General features: G+C 46.0%; 1 protein-coding gene across 6 annotated transcripts in view; it reads left to right on the top strand.

Moving 5' to 3' along the window:
- ARHGAP24 (Rho GTPase activating protein 24) overlaps positions 1-16,528 on the top strand; it is a 682,757-nt gene that overhangs the window by 521,103 nt on the left and 145,126 nt on the right. Inside the window, exon 1 of one of the 6 annotated variants that reach the window (XM_068233501.1) lies at positions 14,953-15,058. The exons of the other annotated variants lie outside the window; for them this stretch is intronic. Coding sequence (XP_068089602.1) covers positions 15,028-15,058 — 31 coding nt within the window. The 5' untranslated portion in view covers positions 14,953-15,027. Of the gene's footprint in view, positions 1-14,952; positions 15,059-16,528 lie in introns of those variants that run through there. 6 annotated transcript variants of the gene reach the window in all.

Below are 16,528 nucleotides of genomic sequence, written 5' to 3'. Positions count from 1 at the left end.
AAGTACAGATCATCTGGACAACAATTAAGCCAGGACAACCACCAACTAGATGGCAAACAAGGGAGCCGCATGAAAGCAGGACAGCCAAAGCCCTTTCGCGAACCGCAATAGACTTCAATGGGGAGGCGAACTTTGAAAACTAGAAACATTTATGCTGGCCTCAAAAGTGATGGAAAAGATGTTTCAAGGGGTCTAACATCTGAGTTTTTGCATGGATGAGTGGGATACACACCAAAAGTCCCGGGGAAAAATCTGGATTTGACGCAAAGCAGCGTTTTAAGGGCAGAAATCACATTGCATGCTAAATTGGAGGCCTAAAGTGCTTTAAAACATCTTGCATGTGTATACATCAAGTCAGGGAGTGTAATTACAGTACTGCTTCACACTGACAGACTAAACTCGCTGTGTAACACACCGCAAACAGCTGTTTGTGTTGTGATGGCCGTGCTGGACTGGTGCGCACCATGGCCAGAGTGCAGGCGATGGCAGTTTTCAAGCCCATATGGTTGGGCTGAGGTAGCTGAATGACGGAACAACAATGACTGAATGTCCAGCTGATTGAATTTGGTCTGTCCACAATGAAGCAAGGACCTTATTACCTATCTTCTTGGGGCAGGTGAGCCCCCCAACCCCAACACACTCATATAGCCAGCGGTCATTGCTTCATTGTGATACGCAAGCCCCTTCACCGCGGCAAGGTAACGATCACGAAGGTGAATTGACACATGTACATGCCTTTTGTTTTGTTTTTGCAGCTGCAGTGCAGCCAGAAAAATTAGGCAGGCATGTACACGCACCAGAAAAATTATTATAGTGACCGCTGCTAGCAGCGGCCTTAAAAATTCAAGAATCCGCCTGGAGTCCTGGTGGACCCTGTTGGTGGTGGCAGTCAAGAGGCCTGCAGGCAGAGATGCTGTTTGGGGAGCGACTTAGTCATGGGGCAGGCAGTCACACAGCGTGCAGGCAGAGATGCTGTGTGCGGGGACTGACTTAGTCTTGGGGTGGGCAGTGGCCCTCCAGGATCCGTGCCTCATTCATTTTGATAAAGGTGAGGTACTGAACACTTTTTTGACTTAGGCGACTTCTCTTCTCAGGGACAATGCCTCCAACTGCGCTGAAGGTCCTTTCTGACAGGACGCTTGAGGCAGGGCAAGACAGAAGTTGGATGGCAAATTGTGACAGCTCTGGCCACAGGTCAAGCCTGCGCACCCAGTAGTCCAAGGGTTCATCGCTGCTCACAGTGTCTACATCCACACTTAAGGCCAGGTAGTCGGCTACCTGCCGGTTGAGGCGTTGGTGGAGGGTGGATCCGGAAGCGCTAAAGCGAGGCGTTGAACTAAAGAATGCCCACATGTCCGACATCACCATGAGATCGCTGGAGCGTCCTGTCCTTGCCTGCATGGACATGGGAGAAGGATTACTGGCAGTGGTACCTTTATTGTGTTGTGCTGTGACATCACCCTTAAACGCATTGTAAAGCATAGTTGCCAGCTTGTTCTGCAAGTGCTGCATCCTTTCTGCCTTCTGGTGATTTGGAAATATCTCCGCCACTTTGTGCCTATACCGAGGGTCTAGTCGCGTGGCTGGAAGAAGTCCCAGGTAAGTAAATAGGCCATGATTTTTTTCACTTAAGGTTTCCTTTAAGTACACCCATGGATCTGCAGTGTTCTTCCTGCTTGTGTACTGAGTGTAGCATTGCAGCAAAACTAGAGAAACCGTAAGAGAGTGCAAAGGGATATACGAAATGTGACTGTCTGCCTTGAGTTCTGGAGCAAAAACATAAACAGAGAGCAGAGAAATCTGGTAAATCTTTTACACCAAACCACATACTGTTGCCATGGTTTTCAGCAAGTTTACTAAAATATTAAGACTGAAGTCTTATAGCATTCATTTACAGAATGGCTTGAGCAGTAATGGCATACATTTTTGTACTGGAGTTTACATCATCTTTAAATTACATTTTAAATAAAAAATCCCTTTTTTGTATATTTGTATTCATATTAAAAGCATGCAGTAGTAGGGTACATTGTCCACTCTAACTAATGCACCTTATCAAATGATATTGTTAGCGGTGGTTCAAGAATATACGATCACCACTATATGTGCCTATAGACACAAAAAACTCAGTGCCTTAAGCCCTACCCATTACTATATACCACACCCCAAATCATGTCCGTGTTACATAGCTGACACTCTCAATATAATTGTTTATATTTATTCAGCTTTTTGTGTCATGTGTAACGATCGGTGTAACACAGAGAGGGTCTGATTACCGGTGAACTGCAGTATCACCGAGAATACAGAATATACCCGATTATTGATGATCTGCAGTATCACCGATAATCAGATATATCTACTAACCTCTGGACACCTGAGATAGCAAGTGAGTGTTAAGTGCAACAGTAATATTTTGAGTACAGCACAGTAGTAGTTCCTTCCGTAGGCCTAGACTCTCCTGGGGGAGGAGCTAGGCTGAGAGTAGGATGGACAGAGTGTGAGTGACACCAGAGAGAGGGTGTCACTAACAGGTCTGGGAACTGCCTCTAACAGTAAGGCCAGTTCTCGAGGTCGGCAATCCAGGTCGTTAACACACAGACAGATACGGTACAGATTCAGGAGACAGATACGGAATCCAATAAACAGGCAGGGTTTGGCAATGGAGTATGAGAATAGCGAGGTACAGAATCAGGAGGCAAATACAGAGTCCAGGAACGAGCAGAGTTTGGCAACAAGATATCAGAAATAGCAAGGTACAGAATCAGAGTACAGGAGGATAGTCAGGCAGGCAGAAGGTCATAACAAATAATACAGTTCAATATTCCTAACGCTAAGGTGTGAGGTCCGTGATCGTCAACACCTTTGGAAACTATGCTAGAACACAGATACTGACAAGGTCTGAGTGCTACCACGTAGTGATCGCAACGCCAGACACCAGAGGAATGACCAGCACCCAGTATATATACACCAGTGCTCTCCAGCACCTCCCTTAAGTGCTGGACCAATGAAAGTTGCTGCAATTGTCAGCTGACCGGCCTGGTCAGCTGACCCTCCTCTGACTGCCATAAAGGCCCTGCCTCTCTGCGCGCGCACGCGTCCTCCTAAACCAGTGTGGACTATCAGTCCCAGCCACACCACTCATGTGTTGTAATGTTGTTGCTGTATGGGATGCGGAATCCGCCGCCACACTGTCTGAGCGTGCGGTGTTTCCTCCGCATCCCGCCTTACTGAGAGAAGCAGGCCTATGCGTACAAACCGCCGCGTCAGACGCATTGGAAACAGCCGCCTCATCCTACGCCCATGCGGCGGCTTTTCCGCGTTTCTTCATAGTACCCCCCCCCCCCCCCCGAGGAGTGGCCTCCGGACAGCTCCTTCCAGGCTTCTCAGGATGTAAAGCGTGGAATTCACTTTTCAGTTTGTCAGCATGCATGCGACATTCAGGCACCCATGATCTCTCCTCAATACCATACCCTTTCCAATGAACCAGATATTGTACTGAGTTCTGAACTATGCGTGAGTCTAAAATCTTCTCTACCACGTACTCAGGTTGGTCATCTATCATCACAGGAGGAGGAGGAGTGGGACCCACATGGACTGCTGCCTTAAGCAGAGACACGTGAAAGGATCTTACGCCACGCATACTGGCAGAAAGATCAATGGCATAAGTAACATTGTTGATCTTTCTAGTTACTGGAAATGGACCCACAAACCTGGGCCCCAACTTGGCTGAAGGCTGTTTTAAGGTTAAGTGACGTGTGGATACCCAGACTAAGTCTCCTGGTTGAAATTTCCACTCTAAGGAACGTTTTTTGTCAGCTTGACCTTTCTGACTTTGAAACGCCTTCCCCAAATTATTTTCCACGATCCCCCACACGTCCTTAAATGACTTTTGCCAGGCCTCCAGAGCTGGAAACGGAGTGGAAGCGATTGGCAATGGGGAAAATTTGGGCAGCTTCCCAGTAACTATCTGAAATGGACAGAATCTCGTGGAAGAACTTTTCAAATTATTGTGCGCAAATTCTGTGAAGGGCAAAAACCTGACCCAATCGTTTTGCGCCTCTGCAACGTAACACCTCAAAAATTGTTCTAACGATTGGTTGACCCTCTCAGTCTGACCATTGGTCTGTGGGTGGTAGCCCGACGAAAATGACAGTTCCATGCCCATTTGGTGAGAGAATGCCCTCCAAAATCTCGAAACAAATTGGGCTCCCCGATCTGACACAATGTTTTCCGGAATGCCATGCAAACGGAAAACATGGATGATGAATAAATCGGCCAACTCCTGGGCCGAGGGGAGTCCTTTTAAGGGCACAAAATGGGCCATTTTACTAAAGCGGTCGACTACCACCCAAATGACCGACAGGCCCTAAGACCTGGGAAGCTCACCCACAAAATCCATGGACAGGTGGGTCCACGGCTCACTCGGGGTGGATAAGGGCTGCAACATTCCCACAGGTGCCAGCCGGGAGGGCTTACTTTTTGCACACACTGCACACTCTCTAACATACTCCTTGCAATCCGTTGCCAGAGAAGGCCACCAAGCGCACCTGGCAACCAGATCCTGTGTTCTCGAGGCCCCAGGGTGTCCTGCATTTTTGTGTGAATGGAACATTTGTAAAATCTGAAGACAGAATGGCAGTGGTACAAACATAACCCCTTCAGGCTTCCCCTCCGGGGCGTCCTGCTGAAAGGGCCCTAGGGTCTCCGTCCAGTCTTTCCATGTCTCAGTTGTTGCTAGTATCAGTTTCTGCGGAACAATGGTCTCTGGGGTAGAGGGCTGTGCTGTCTCTGGCTCAAAACATCTGGACAGGGCATCTGCCTTAGTGTTCTTGCTACCTGGAGTGTACGTAATTATAAATCTAAACCTCGAGAAAAACAAAGACCATCGAGCCTGACGGGGGCTTAATCTTTTAGCTCCCTCGATGTATTCCAAATTTTTGTGATCAGTGAAAACTGTGATCGTATGTTCTGCTCCTTCCAACCAATGACGCCATTCCTCAAAGGCTAACTTGATGGCCAGGAGCTCCCTGTTGCCTATGTCGTAGTTTCTCTCTGCCGGAGAGAACCTACGAGAAAAATAGGCGCATGGGTGTAATCTACCCTGCAACCCTGATCGCTGCGACAGCACAGCCCCTACCCCGACCTCCGAGGCGTCCACCTCAACAATAAAGGGGTAGGAAGTGTCGACGTGTCTTAGGATGGGTGCAGAGCAAAACAAGTCTTTTAACGTGGAGAACGCTTGCAAAGCTTCTGGAGACCAGTGGGAAGTAACTGCCCCTTTTTTAGTGAGACTAGTGAGGGGTGCAATGACAGTAGAGTACCCCTTTATGAACCTTCTATAGTAATTGGCAAAGCCCAAAAATCCCCAAAAAAGCCCAAAAGAGATTTCAACCCCACAGGTTGAGGCCAATCCAGCACAGCAGAGACCTTGGCAGGGTCCATCGACAGGCCCGAGGTGGAAATTATGTACCCCAAAAAGGTGACAGATGTTACCTCGAAGATGCATTTCTCCAATTTAGCGTAAAGCATGTTCTGCCTCAGTTTGTCCAATACAATTCGGACGTGTGTCCTGTGCTCAGAGAGGTTGTTGGAAAAAATAAGTATATCATCCAGGTATACTAACACGAATTTGCCCAACACCTCTCTGAATACCTCATTAATTAGTTATTGGAAGACGGCCGGGGCGTTACACAGCCCGAAGGGCATCACCAAGTACTCGTAGTGCCCGTCGGGCGTGTTAAAGGCCGTCTTCCATTCATCGCCCTTTCTAATCCGCACCAGGTTGTATGCACCCCGTAAATCTAACTTTGAAAAGACTTTAGCGTTGGTAACTTGTGTAAACAGGTCATCTATCAGGGGCAAGGGGTAGCGATTCTTTACAGTGATTTTATTCAGGCCCCGGTAATCTATGCATGGCCGCAGACCTCCGTCTTTCTTTTTAACAAAAAAGAACCCTGCGCCAGCGGGCGACCGGGAAGGTCAAATGAACCCCTTGGCTAAATTCTCACGAATGTACTCTTGCATGGCCACTTTCTCTGGCCCGGACAAATTGTAAAGATGACCCCTTGGGGGCATACAACCAGATTGAAGATCGATGGGGCAATCAAACGGGCGATGTGGCGGTAACTTGTCAGCAGCCTTGGGACAGAACACATCAGAATACTCGGAATATTGTACTGTAACCCCCTCCAAATGAATCCTGGTCTGGCCTAATGTCACCTTCCCTAAACACTGCTGGAAACAATGAGGTGACCAGCTGGTTAACTGCCCAGTGGTCCAATCGATCTGTGGAGAGTGAAGGTGCAACCATGGCATGCCAAGGATGACTGTGGAGGTGGTCATGTGTAATACAAAAAACTGTAATCTTTCACTGTGTAGTACCCCTATAGTGACTTCCACCTCTGGTGTCTGAGACAGCGGATGATTACTTTGCAAGTGGGAATCATCTACTGCCGTAACCTGAATGGGTGGTTTTACCGGGGTGAGCGGAATACCTAAATTCTTTGCAAATTCAAAATCCATAAAATTTGCTGCAGAGCCTGAATCAACAAAGGCCTCGAAAACCTCAGTTTTATCTTCCCATGTAACAGTACAAGGAAGAAGTAACCGTTTATCTTCTAGGGGTAAGAGACGCGCGCCTAGGGTGTTACCCCCTACAACTCCTAGGCGGTAGCGTTTCCCGACTTATTGGGACAATTACGTACTCTATGACCCCCCTCTGCGCAGTAAAGGCACAGCTGCTCAGACATCCTACGTCTTCGCTCCACTTGGGATAGTTTTGACCGACCAATTTGCATAGGTTCGGGTGGAGGCGAGACAGGAGGAGGTGGAGTTACTGGAGGCGCAGCGTAGGACACCATCTTTACCTGACTACTACCCCGGGTCTGTTTCTGATAGCGCAGCCTGCGGTCGACTCGAATGGCCGATGAAATGGCCTCATCGACTGTCTTAGGTTCAGGCAGACTTAGCATGAGATTTGAGACCTCATCCGACAATCCCGATAAAAAGAAATCTAAAAGGGCATAAGTGTCCCACCTGGCTGAAACTGAACACCTCCGAAATTCCGCTGCGTAATCCTCGACCGGACCCTTGCCTTGACGTAAAAGCTTGAGCTTCCGCTCAGAAGTCGCAGCAAGGTCTGGGTCGTCGTAAATTACTGCCATAGCTTTAAAAAATTCGTCCACTGAAGTGAGGGCTAAGTCTCCGGTGGGCAAACTGTACGCCCACGTCTGAGAATCGCCAGAAAACAAAGTTTTAATAAATGTGACCCTCTGGGCCACTGTTCCAGAAGATCGGGGTCTCAACTCAAAATACGTTAACACTCTACTTCTAAAATTTCAGAAGTCAGATCTGTGACCAGAAAATTTATCAGGTACGGGTAAACGTATATCAGAACTAGGAGGGGATCGCACCTTATCTACTGCTGTCTGGAGGGTTTGTAAAGAACCTGACAAGGCTTCAATCATAGTCTTGTGACTACCCAGCACTTGATTGATGTTGTCCACCGAAGTGGCAAGTGCGCCCAGACGGTCAGAGTGTGCCACCATTTGTATCTTGGTCTGGCGTTCTGTAACGATCGGTGTAACACAGAGAGGGTCTGATTATCGGTGAACTGCAGTATCACCGAGAATACAGAATATACCCGATTATTGATGATCTGCAGTATCACTGATAATCAGATATATCTACTAACCTCTGGACACCTGAGATAGCAAGTGAGTGTTAAGTGCAACAGTAATATTTTGAGTACAGCACAGTAGTAATTCCTTCCGTAGGCCTAGACTCTCCCGGGGGAGGAGCTAGGCTGAGAGTAAGATGGACAGAGTGTGAGTGACACCAGAGAGAGGGTGTCACTAACAGGTCTGGGAACTGCCTCTAACAGTAAGGCCAGTTCTCGAGGTCGGCAATCCAGGTCGTTAACACACAGACAGATACGGTACAGATTCAGGAGACAGATACGGAATCCAATAAACAGGCAGGGTTTGGCAACGGAGTATCAGAATAGCGAGGTACAGAATCAGGAGGCAAATACAGAGTCCAGGAACGAGCAGAGTTTGGCAACAGGATATCAGAAATAGCAAGGTACAGAATCAGAGTACGCTAAGGTGTGAGGTCTGTGATCGTCAACACCTTTGGAAACTATGCTAGAACACAGATACTGACAAGGTCTGAGTGCTACCACGTAGTGATCACAACGCCAGACACCAGAGGAATGACCAGCACCCAGTATATATACACCAGTGCTCTCCAGCACCTCCCTTAAGTGCTGGACCAATGAAAGTTGCTGCAATTGTCAGCTGACCGGCCTGGTCAGCTGACCCTCCTCTGACTGCCATAAAGGCCCTGCCTCTCTGCGCGCACACGCGTCCTCCTAAACCAGTGTGGACTATCAGTCCCAGCCACACCAGTCATGTGTTGTAATGTTGTTGCTGTATGGGATGCGGAATCCGCCGCCACACTGTCTGAGCGTGCGGAGTTTCCTCCGCATCCCGCCTTACTGAGAGAAGCAGGCCTATGCGTACAAACCGCCGCGTTAGACGCGTCGGTTTCTCCACGTTCTGCTATGCCAGCCGCGGAAAGAGCCGCCTCATCCTGCGTCCATGCGGCGGCTTTTCCGCGTTTCTTCACATCATGATTCAGAAAAATTCTCGTGCTTTATCTGCATCCGCATGTAAAGTGTGAATAATTTACAATAGTAAACTGTAAAGTGTCTCACCCCAGCTGGTGCTTTTCTGGTAGTGGCACCTCAAGCCATGTGCCTGTGGAGCCTAATAGGAAATCTGACCCTGAGATGTCTTGATGGCTTGCGAATCTATCTCCAGGTGTGTTCACTATTACTTCTTTCTGTGGCAGCAGATGTTATGTATAAGAACCTTTTAGCAGTGGATATGTGCTTCCCATTGGAAGACGTCATAGCTACAAAGAATGTACTACCACCAATATGTCATAATATGCTATAAGAAACAACAAAATATTAAACTGAAATTCTAAATAGTTTAAAAATGTCTTTATGACTAATCCATACCTCAAAAGTACAATATAACCCATTTTTCCAGGAAGCTTATTCTGCAAAGACCAAAGGAAACTTTTATTGCACTATGAAGTGCTTAAATATTTTCCAATGCTATATAATGATTTTTGCAAGTATGATTTTGCTAAAGCTGATATGTTGCTGCTTGTGGACTGATAACAATTTGAAATATTTAAAGAGACTCTGAAGCGAGAATAAATCTCGCTTCAGAGCTGGTAGTTAGCAGGGGCACGTGTGTCGCAACCTGGAGGGAGATGTAATTCGGGGTCTGGCAGTCGCCAGAGCCCTGAATTACCGGTACGAGGGGTGCGTATCGTAGCATAGCTATGACGGCACCCAGTTTTGGCGCTCGGCTTTCAGAGCTGCGTGCCGAAATGAACTGATTCGATAGCAGCCTGTATACTGTGTATTCTGTAGAAGGCTCGTACACATGTCTAACAAATCCTCCCGATTGTTACCTTATTTCGGTCTGTTGGACAACATTTGCCGCACATACCAAGCGCAACCGCTAGCACGTTGGGAACCTGGGCCCCCCACTCTGCTGTCTCTATGATGGCAGAGTTCCTGTAAACTGGTCAGGAGACACTTTCATTGGCTCCTGACCCTGCCTATCAATGTAAGCCAATGGGAGCTGCTTACGTTGATAGACAGGGTCAGGAGCCAATGAAATCGGCTCCTGACCTGCTCACAGGGCTCTGCCGTTGTAGAGATAGCAGAGCGAGTGAGCTGCGGTGGGAAGACGGCGGCAAGATAGACGGAAGTGACGAAAGCGTTGAGAACGTGCGGCATCGGTTGATTAAAATCTACGCCCTGGAAGCCAGGTAGCCATCAAGGTCCGTAAGTAGTTAAGAAAGAGCAACATTATGGATAAATGTGATGTTAGATGTGTTAGGCATCATGCAGATGTTTTGTTAGCACGCTTCCCTTGCAATGCTGAGGTGGAATGCCTTTATTGTGAACTCCAAGGGACCGGGCCAAGCAGTGTACTATATCAGAAGTTTACTACAGTATATCGGAAAAGTTCATACTCAAGGACTTAAAATATACCAAAGTACTGTATCTTAATTCACTAAATAATGGGGAGTATTTTTTTCTTTTTAAAGCTTCAGCAAGCGAGCACAAACAGCTTCTAAGCTAGATCAAAATGCACACTGCTCAATATGCAGAGATGTTCATGTAATCACACAACAGCTTGCACAGAAAACATAGGTCTAACCAGTGCCTGGATGAAACTGTAGCACTGTAGCTATGCATGATAGGCGAGTCATAGATGACAGGCAATTCCCTGAGTAATCAGGCAGCAGCTTACACAGGAAGCATAGGTCTCACCAGTGCCTGGATGATACTGTAGAATTATACCTATGCATAGGCGAGTCACAGATGACAGGCAATTCCCTGAGTAATCACACAACAGCTTGCACAGAAAGCATAGGCTAACCAGTGCCTGGATGAAACTGTAGCATTGTAGCTATGCATAGGCGAGTCACAGATGACAGGCAATTCCCTGAGTAATCAGGCAGCAGCTTACACAGGAAGCATAGGTCTCACCAGTGCCTGGATGATACTGTAGAATTATACCTATGCATAGGCGAGTCACAGATGACAGGCAATTCCCTGAGTAATCACACAACAGCTTGCACAGAAAGCATAGGCTAACCAGTGCCTGGATGAAACTGTAGCATTGTAGCTATGCATAGGCGAGTCACAGATGACAGGCAATTCCCTAAAAAATCAGGCAGCAGCGTACACAGAAAGCATAGGTCTCACCAGTGCCTGGATGATACTGTAGCATTATACCTATACATACACAGTATTACAGCGCTAAGGATCAAACGTGGTCAATAGTAGGTGGGGCGCGCTATATACAGTTACCAGTCCAGTTTAGAAATTATTTCAAAATAGCTTGCGCTCAATCCATACATCCAGGGGTCGACTTGCTCCTAAAGTGTCTCTCCTGGGCACAGATACACCTCAAAAAAATATAAACACAAGGCAGATAATAGTGCAGACTGCTAAATAAGGCAGACACCTCTCTGGTGTAGATACAAAACAGGCTCACACTACTTGTGAAGGATTGGGGGCGAGGCCCACCACCACCGACTAAGCACAAACTCTCCCCTCCACTCTGATATCCCCCCTGCTCACCGTCAGCACATCAAGTAAAAGCCTGGCAGGGTCATCGAAGATCAACCTTCTGCTTAGTCTCCTTAATCACAGGTATTAATCCCACTCAGTATCCGTATCTCCTATGTCTCCTCAGAGCAAAGCACAAAGAATGCCCATGTGTAAAACCATAACATTTAATATCTTAAAAATAAAAGTAATGCGCGTACATCACAACAGAGTTTAAAAGCATGTCACAAGCATACTACTGATCTCCCACTCCAGGGCCACGGCTCGGCTCGTCTCTACCTCTCCCAGCGCGTCCGGCGTCTCACACGGACGCAGCGAGGAGGACAATGAGCGTGTGAGACAGGGGAGGACTGGCCAGGGGGGAAGGGGGGAGATTTCCCCCCAGGTTGCCCCTCATTTAATGATTTAGGGCTGGCACTGTGCCTGGTGAATTCAGGTTTTTGTATAAGGCAATGTGAAAGACTAGGCTGAATGAGGGAAATAAACGCCCAATTACAGAGCACTTGCAGGGCGGGCAAGCTAGTAAATATACACAGCATGATACAGAGCAGAGGCTTGCCTGCAGGGTCCATGGGAGAAAAATCTGTCTGGTCTCTCACCATTTTTAACTGCATGGGCACAGCTACATAAAATATTGTCTAGGTTAAAAAGTTTTCGACAGTCCCTAGACTCCAGAAGGGCTGCTTGCAGGACTTGTGTAAGAGATAGACTGTTGTAACTCAAAATGTATTATGTGCCCCCCCCCCCCCCCCCCCCGGTGCAAGTGCATTTATACTTTACCTGTCACTCTGTCCCTTGAGTGTCCTTGCTGGATTTCCTGCGTGACTACCGGCATATAGCACGTGGGGCACGTATGTGATGTCATTTGGGCTGGAACTGCCGTGAAAATGGGCCTCTAGTTTGTGTTTTCCCCCCAGGCCAAAAGGTCCCAGTCCTCCCCTGGACTGTGAGACGCCGGACGCGCTGGGAGAGGTAGAGACGAGCCGAGCCGTGGCCCTGGAGTGGGAGATCAGTAGTATGCTTGTGACATGCTTTTAAACTCTGTTGTGATGTACGCGCATTACTTTTATTTTTAAGATATTAAATGTTATGGTTTTACACATGGGCATTCTTTGTGCTTTGCTCTGAGGAGACATAGGAGATACGGATACTGAGTGGGATTAATACCTGTGATTAAGGAGACTAAGCAGAAGGTTGATCTTCGATGACCCTGCCAGGCTTTTACTTGATGTGCTGACGGTGAGCAGAGGGGATATCAGAGTGGAGGGGAGAGTTTGTGCTTAGTCGGTGGTGGTGGGCCTTGCCCCCAATCCTTCACAAGTAGTGTGAGCCTGTTTTGTATCTACACCAGAGAGGTGTCTGCCTTATTTAGCAGTCTGCACTATTATCTGCCTTGTGTTTATATTTTTTTGAGGTGTATCTGTGCCCAGGAGAGACACTTTAGGAGCAAGTCGACCCCTGGATGTATGGATTGAGTGCAAGCTATTTTGAAATAATACCTATGCATAGGTGAGTCACAGAGGACAGGCAATTCCCTGAGTAATCAGACAGCAGCTTACACAGGAAGCATAGGTCTCACCAGTAGATGCAGCTTGCGATCTTCAGCCCATTCATCGGCTGGTGCATTTTAGGTAATCAAAGCAGGCCCAGAGTAGCGTGCAGTTTGCAAACAGGCTTTACAAGTTGCTGCCAGCCTGTCCACCGACCACTGACTTATGGCGCATGTGACCGCCAGCTTTCCACTATACCAGGGGTTTCTCCCATATATTTATAATGGCGCTTTTGGCTGGGACCTGGACATTTAGTTTACACAATAACTTAAGTTCTACTATATCAGAGTTTACTATAACATGGTTATACTGTATCTGCATTTGTATGCTGTTTAGGATTGTGTGAGTTTCCCCAGTTACTCAAGTTTCCTCCTGCAATCCACTAAGAAGATGGAAAGTTAGTTGGTTCACTTCTAATACTGGCAATTCCATGTTGGCATAGTTGTGGTAGGACTGTTAAGCTGAAAGATCTTTTGAAAGTAGAAGTGAAATAAATGATTTATATTCTGTGTACAATCTCTTGGAAAGAATGTCAGCGCTATATATATGTGTAAAGTAAATAAGCATTTAAACCCATGACTAGCAGGTATCGCTCATTATTAGGGACATGTCACATGAGCAACATTGTCACAGCAGTTTGTCACTTTCAATGCGACATTAATCATTTGCTATGCCATTCTCAGTTTATTTTAGCATTGTCCCTCTATCAATAAGTTGCTAAAAATGTATTTGTGAATCGCAGAACATGTCAACATTTCACAGTGGTGATGCTTTCATTAACATCCACTGCAGCCTATCAGCTTCTATTATTAGCGATAGATCACTGCCTTCATAGACATGCATTATATCATAGTAACAAAGCATGTTTGTAGTAGCAACTACTCTCTAGAAATTACCATTATTAACAGATACCTAAAGTGCATTAAAACACCTGTATTGCTATGTGCCATTTGTGCTATCATTTTGGTGCATTTCTGCTCTAACCAATACAGAGCAAAGTCTAGAGGAAAAGTGGAGCATTGTCCAAAAGTGGACATTTTACTGTGTCTCTAGCAAAACACGGAGTGCCCTTTACCCCCTCAGTGGTGCAAACCTGGGCACAGTCACAGAGACACTCGGACATTAGCTGAGAGTCACACTATTACAAGTGACTGCATCATGTCACCATCCCCCCATCCCTTCTCTCTTCCCCTTCCAGATATAACAAGGGCTGGCAATACATTGCTTAAGAATAATAAGTACTGCCATAAGTATCCCCAAATAACAAATGCTGCCATGATACCTCCTAACAACAGTGTCCCCATTATGTTCCTTAATAACAAGAGCTCCCATCATGTGCAACACAACAATATACTCTTATATCTCCACCCTCGTTGTGTTCCATACAACAAGTGCCACCCGAATGCCCCCATTATGTCCACCAGTACAAGTGCTCCCATTATTCCCAATACCACGTCTACTCATTATATACCAAATAACAATTGCCCTCATTATGTCCCTCACCACATGTTCCCTATTATATCTCCCAGGACAGATCTAAATGACAAGTACTCCATCATGTACCTTATGTCATTATGCCCTTGTCACAATACAACTCTTTAGCTGTCACTCAGGTGTCATCACCTGATGTGCAATATCTATGAGGGGAACAGGGTCCAAGCATGATAGGACAAGATGCCCACAAAGAAACACAAATGGCTATAACTGAACTAATTATAATTCCGTAGTCAGCAGGTGATCAGGCACGCCGTCTAGCTGCCACTACCATTAGATAGAAGGGTCTCTCTTGAGGATGGTTAGTACAGCCTTGGGGCAGTCAGTCAGAAGAGTCAGTCAGAATCTTTCTTTCTGTTAACAGACAAAAACAGTTTGGCTGGTACAGGCAACTGCCTAGACAGTTTGGTTTGCCTAAACCCAGAGCTTTGCAGAAGAGATACCACTATACTAACAAAGAAGTACAGAAGTATGAGCAGAATGTTACATATAGGCACCCTACTACATAGAGCTATCCTCAGTTATATTTTTAACACTACTTCAGGTACACTTTAATTATGATTTTGAAAAGGTCAGATTAAATATTGTGAAATATGCAGTAGTGTCTGATTGAGGTCTCCGGGGGTGTGACTTTCAGCAGTTGTGTTTGTCTGTCAGGCCTCGTCATGTAAACACTGGCTCATGAGGGATTTCTCAAACTTATTGTCTGCAGTTGCTGCACTCTCACTGCAAAAATACTAGTGTTACCAGCCTGTCCTTGCCACAGCTTGGTATAAACTAAAGGGATGAAGGCAGGACAAGAAGCCTACGTGCGTCCAAAGAATGATTAACTTTCCACTGCAGAACATGGAAGGTAAAATTAGAGACAAGTTTTCAGTGAATTTCTCTTGCAAGCTTAGTTTAGAAAGTGCATGACTTCTCTGCTATGCCTGGGACACTTGAAAGGTGGCTTGCCATCAGAATGTGCACATGAATTATAACTCCTGCAGTACTTCCTGTACGTTCCTGTAAGTTATTTCTTTCTTGAGGCTTAATAGTGGTCATTGAAAGCATTATTTCCAGTCATTAAGAGTTCACTGTCTACATCTTAGTTCTGCTATTTTAAGCCAGCCATCTCATCATTTCAGTTTTTATGGCTGTGTCAAGCAAATGCTTTTAGGATGACTCTGTATTAAAATGTTTTATAGTATATACGGTTTTGCTGTACTCTTCTGCAGACATAAACCGGAAGATAAAGTGTTGCCTGTGTAATGTCCAAATACATTTTTCAACCGTCTGCTTTGTAAAATAGTCTGTTGTATGTTTGAAAGCCGCAGTCTTTGCTTGAGTATGGAATGTGTAGACATGCTTACAGCTGTCACTCTAGTGCTAGATTGTTTTTCTGGCACTTGATGTCTGTATAATTTTTGCAAAGTTACAGTCCAAAACGTGTATGAAGAGGGGTTCCTGTAGGACAGATAGTTCGTAAACCTCCCCCTACATTTATGAGCTGATGGTACGTGGAGGGTCATCCCCACCCCTGACAGATCTGGAGCAATGAGGCAGAGCATAGCTGGATGGGATGGGGCTTAGCGAGACTATAGCTCAGCCTTGTGCAGATGACTTTCTGATGTATCATGTGTGTCTGAATGTTACTTTCCATTCCAGATTGATAGTGATGTTGGCTTGGAGGTATACAGTGCTATGTGTGTGAGGAATCAAACACATACATGCATTTAAGTGTGGGTTGGAGGACCTGACACTTTTGTACATTTAGGCAGGGACTGAGCTGGTTTGACTGATGCCTCCACTTAAAGAGGGATTACACTCCCAAAACTAAAATTTCAGTAACTACTCTTAGTTACATAAAATGACATTTGAAAGCATTCCCAAGTATTCCCTGTATGTAAAATAATTTATTTTCACTGCAGAGAGCAGTAGAAGCTTGCTTATCTCTATTATCTTGAGTCATTGGCAAAGTCAAGAATTTCCCTGTGCCTGCATCCTCACTCTGTCCTCCTCCCCCTTCTGAAGTGAACCAGCTGTTGCCAGGGCGATGTGTCTGCAATTTTGAAAAAAAAAAAAAAACTCAAGCCAAACAACCTAAAATGTTGTATTTTACTTTTGGATGGAGTTTGGTAGAATTATAATATCCATACAGTTCTGTATTTCAGGAGAGTTCCCTTCACTTTCTGTGCTAGCGATGCCCAGGGTCCAAATATGAGTTGATAAATGTAATCTTTTCTCCAAAATTATCTATAATACTCCGATAATAATCCTCAGAGGAGAAGTTGCCCAGGTTTTTTTTGCTGTCCTTTTTTCCCTGAAAGTGTAAAGTGTTGTG

Source organism: Hyperolius riggenbachi, chromosome 1 (assembly GCF_040937935.1).
Source record: "Hyperolius riggenbachi isolate aHypRig1 chromosome 1, aHypRig1.pri, whole genome shotgun sequence".
Classification (NCBI taxonomy): Eukaryota; Metazoa; Chordata; class Amphibia; order Anura; family Hyperoliidae; genus Hyperolius; species Hyperolius riggenbachi.
This window is presented reverse-complemented; position numbering and strand designations above follow the sequence as displayed.